The sequence below is a fragment of the Triticum dicoccoides genome, chromosome 4A, assembly GCF_002162155.2.
Source record: "Triticum dicoccoides isolate Atlit2015 ecotype Zavitan chromosome 4A, WEW_v2.0, whole genome shotgun sequence".
Classification (NCBI taxonomy): Eukaryota; Viridiplantae; Streptophyta; class Magnoliopsida; order Poales; family Poaceae; genus Triticum; species Triticum dicoccoides.
Window position 1 is genome coordinate 7,839,912 of NC_041386.1, and position 4,487 is coordinate 7,844,398.

Here is a 4,487-nt window from a genome sequence, read left to right on the forward strand (position 1 = left end):
CGAAATTCAGTTCACAAAACCACACCCATCAGCGGAAACTTTGGCGCGAAATAGGAATTTTTAGAGAACTTTACCCAGCTCCAGAATCCTCGAAGAAGAACTCCATGCCGTCCATGGCGAGAAGCGGCGGTCACCTGGCCCGGTTCTAGTGCCCACGCACGACCACAGACGGCTTAATGGTCGTCACTATGGTTGGACAGGCCCAACAGATACATTTATTTCCCGAACCAACCCCCACCTGCTCCCATGCCGCGTAGTGGGCCATTTTTCAAAGCCGCCCAGGTAGCACATCTTGTGCGTGCGAGGCGGAGCCGAAATCGCTGGCCCACGTACAAATTGTGAACATGACTACGCGGCACATCTGTATACACACTAAATAGGTCTCGTATATAGTAAAAACAGCAGCCATCACGCATCGCAGCGCCAAGACGACAGCTCCAGATAGCGGCCTCCATGCAGCTCGTCCACCAAAACGCCCCTCTCCTCCATGCCTGCTTTTTATGAGCAGCCAGCAATGTTACATCAAGACTACTGGATGCAGTTTTTAAGATTCAGAGTATTCTACATGCAACTTTGAAGATGGTTACGTCGGTTCCGTGCATTCATACTTTTACCCAGTGCATTCATACTTTGAAGATGGCTGTCTTAATGGTTTTGTACCAAGTTTTATTAGCATATTTTTATGTAATATGATTTGAACTGTTCTTCAGGATGATATGCTGGATCACCATTCAAGAGCAAAAGACTATCAAAGATTTGATTAGGTCTGTGATATACATCTATAGAATTTACATCAGTCAGGATGCACATTTTTGCGCGTGCAAAGGTTACTAGTCCCTCATGACTTATACTCTGGTAACACACAGCAGCGAACCCAACCACCGTGCTACACGGTACACCAGCACCACACACACTCACACGCATACCCGAAACCACACAAGCATGGAAACAAAAGCCAATGAAGCACTAAAGAAGTACAGCAAAAAACAGAGAACCAAGTGCGAAACAAACAACAAGAACAGCCCAAAAACAGAGAACTAAGTGCAAAACAATCTACAAAACCCTAAAGAGGAGAGGATGGAGCGGCAAGGCGTACATCTGCTTCAGAGTCTGATAGTAAGATGCCAGGAGATAATTATACGGTACATCTCACAAGTAATGATAGATGAACTCCAAGTTTATTTGACATCACCTTATTGGCAACCTCTACAAACCCGGCTACTCTTCATAGCAGCATAGCACCATCCTGGTGAATTTGGCCAAAACAGAGAATAGGAAAAGAACCCCAGTATTAAAACTTACTTACAAGGTATGACATCACATGGGAGAGTTTCAAGAACAAAAATCACGTGGGAGAGGTAAGAGTCCTCCTCAGAGGAAATTCAGGTTGCGTAGCTGTGTCAAGTGCCTGGGAGGAGTTGGTGAAAACTTGCTTTTAACTATGTCAGTGCTCCAAGCTGGAGCGAAGAGAAATTAGGTTCAGTTAATAAAGAACTCAACCTTCTAATAAGGGACCTACGACGTTTCTTGTCCTGTAATTCTAGCTAGCTTTGCCTTAGGAGCAATCTCATTGATACAATGTTCAGAGCGCAAGCTTCTCCCATTTGGTGTGGTATTGAATAGTCTGGAGCTACTCAAAGAGATGCTTATTTGGAATGCCCCAGTGCCAAATAAGGTAAACATATTCAGTTGGATAGTACCTTGTGATAACCTTACTACAAACAACAATAAATTCAAAAGGAAGTTGGAGATTGACAACATATGCAGTGTGTGTTGCTGTGAAGCTGAAACTAGTTTTCATGCCACCTTGAGAATGGAGATGGGGAAAACCTGGAGCATTCCTGATGAAGCTTGTTTTAAATACACTGGTCCTGACTGGCTGCTGATCCTTTTGTTGAATGTAAGCAAGGATAAGTTAGCTAGAGTGAGCACTAGAGTTTAAGTTAGCTAGAGTGAGCACTGTTAACAATTTCAGGTTGGGGCATGTCCAGACAGAGATTGGTCATTTTGTAGATGATGACTCTGTAAACTCTCCTTTTATGAATCAATGAAAACCTCTCTTCCCTCAAAATAAAGTATAGCACGAACAAATGATGAAGTTAACACAACAACCCGTAAGTCAATTCTACCGTTCCAATCATGAAAAGATCAAGCCAATATAAAAGGCAACAGTTTAACCAGTTTTAGGTTTCTAGCAAACATATTCAATATACCGTGTGTTAAAAACACAATGGTAGGCCTGTAGTCGTGCTACATCGAGACTTGGCAAAACAAAATAGACACGGAAGCTTGACAACTCAGAGGAGATAAACAAGCAATTGAACAATTGGTCCTATTTTTATTTCAAGTCGTTTAATATTCCTAGGATGATATAGGCAAGGCAAAAACATTCAAAAGACAATTGTGCACCTGATCTTGCTTACGCTCTATTGTCTTTTTCGAGACAGAAAACACAGTTCTGTTCACCAAACACAACTTTCAGGTTCCATCCTAAATTAACAGCATCCACCTAAGAAATCCAGCAGGGCGGAGGCAATTGCTTTGTTAAAAAATTGGTTATGAAAATCAATGTTGAATGCAAATCTACTACTTCGATGCACACCAAATCAGCCAGACAAACTAACTACAGTTCTAATCAGCAACCAGTTCATCAGCAAAATATGGAACAGCAAAGCACCACATGACAACTAGAGTATATGTATTGCTGGCTCTTATTAGTCCACAGCCGAGTGGATTTTCAATCCTCCAATCCCCTTGATAACAACCATCATACTGTAACTGTCACTGTCAGCAACAACAAAAAAGACATACTGTAACTGTCTTGCAGCTAAGAGGCAGCGGCAGAGCCAGACGCAGCAGCGGCATCTGCAGGAGCGGCCTCATCGTCCTTGTGCTTCACCATGCCCGAATCGACCAGGATGGGCACCTCCGCGGCGAGCCACGGCGCGAGCCCGAGGCACAGCGCGTGCGCCAGCCCGAACCGCGGGCAGTTCTTGGCCCAGAGCGGCTTGAAGTGCACGGTGAGGCAGATCTTCCCCCCGCGGTACATCTGCATCCATGTCCAACAATCACAATCCACAACCAAGAACCCACACAACACACGGCGACGTAGACGGCACGGGAAAGAGGAAGCGTGATCGCGGACCTTGTGGGTCTTGCCGTCGAGGGTGGGGAGCTCGATCTCGGGGGCGACCTGGGGGTAGGCGACGGGGATGTCGAACTGGAGGGGGAACTCGTAGCGGCGGAGGTTGTGGACGTACCAGCAGGTGCCCTCCCAGCGGGTGCCCTCCGGGTTGGCGGCGGAGATGCGGAACCAGTCGTTGTCCTTGGCCTTGTTGACGGAGGTGTAGGCGATGAGGGCGCGGTACTCCTCCTTGAGCCGCTGCCGCCACGCGTCGCCGTCCCGGGGCCCCGCCCGCGTCGACAGCAGCGGGATCTCGCCCACCACGCTCTTCGTGCCCTTGTCCCACCCCTCCATCGCCGCTCCGACGATCTTCTTGATTTCCTCTGCTCCGCCTCTGCCCCTGCCCCTGCCCCTGCCCCCTTCTTCTTCTGTGGATCTGTCTATCCCCCGATGCGATTCTCGGGACTGCTTGGATTTCACGCCGACGGCTGCTCGTGGCCGTGGGGAAGGAAGGCACGGGTTCTCTGACTTGCGGTGGCCAAGTCAGGGGCGACTTAGCGACGGACAGCCGTCGGATCAAGGATCCAAGGAGGCCTCGGGCACTGTTCAGAATGTTGTTCACTTTATTTTCCCTGCGATGAGAAATTTGTATAACTCGAACATCAAGATTACTTTTTTTTGCGAGTAAACATCAAGATTACAATCCGCGCAACATAGTTCAACGGAGTGAATAGCAAAAAAGCTACCACATTACGGTTTATCATTGCAAGAAACTACCCTTTTTTTTTAATTTTTCAAAAAACTATCAGAAAAGTGGTGGGCCGCTCCGACGATCTTCCTCGCCTTCTTCTTGATTTCCTCTGGTCCGCCTCCGCCCCTTCTTTCTATGGATCTGTCTACCCCGATGCGATTCTCGGGCTATACTAGAAGGGGGTGAAGCTAACCGTGGAAATGGACTGCGCTCAAGCGGTTCAATTAGTGATGGCAAAATGGTCGGACCCCTTGTGATACATCAAATTTTTTCTTGATGGGTAAATAACTTTATTTGTCAGATAATACACCCACTTGGTAAATGAGATCAAACGACTAATGTATGGTGAAAAGGATATAGAGTTAGTTAAAATCGACCTAGAGGTAAATGGCGCTAGCCACGCGTTAAGCGATGGATGAGGCACTCCACTGAGAAGATTGCACGCATAGTTCCACCATATTGTAACAAGTATATTATTGATCAATGCCCCCCCCACCCCCCACCCCCACCCAAAAAAAAAGATTACCCCCTCCCAAAAAAAAGATTTAGAATTGTGCAATCGGCAATTTGGGTCCAAGCATTGAGTTGCACTTAATTATTTCGAAATGATTT

At 46.8% G+C, this 4,487-nt stretch overlaps 1 protein-coding gene across 1 annotated transcript; it reads right to left on the reverse strand.

Annotated features, from left to right (window-relative positions):
• Positions 1-2,675: 2,675 nt before the first annotated feature.
• LOC119284571 (ubiquitin-fold modifier-conjugating enzyme 1) lies at positions 2,676-3,559 on the reverse strand. Its single transcript, XM_037563701.1, has 2 exons — positions 3,146-3,559; positions 2,676-3,049 (listed from the first exon to the last, which is right to left on the reverse strand). The coding sequence occupies exons 1-2, from the start codon at positions 3,476-3,478 to the stop codon at positions 2,828-2,830; spliced, it is 555 nt and encodes a 184-aa protein (XP_037419598.1). The 5' UTR covers positions 3,479-3,559; the 3' UTR covers positions 2,676-2,827.
• Positions 3,560-4,487: the final 928 nt, after the last annotated feature.

What these genes read in the sequence shown, in the direction of transcription:
- LOC119284571 (XM_037563701.1), bottom strand. Translation starts at nt 3,478, where the DNA reads ATGGAGGGGTGGGACAAGGGCACGAAGAGCGTGGTGGGCGAGATCCCG. An exon ending in TCGACGGCAAGACCCACAAG is followed by an intron (nt 3,050 to 3,145) that starts GTCCGCGATCAC and finishes ACATGGATGCAG; the next exon opens with ATGTACCGCGGGGGGAAGAT.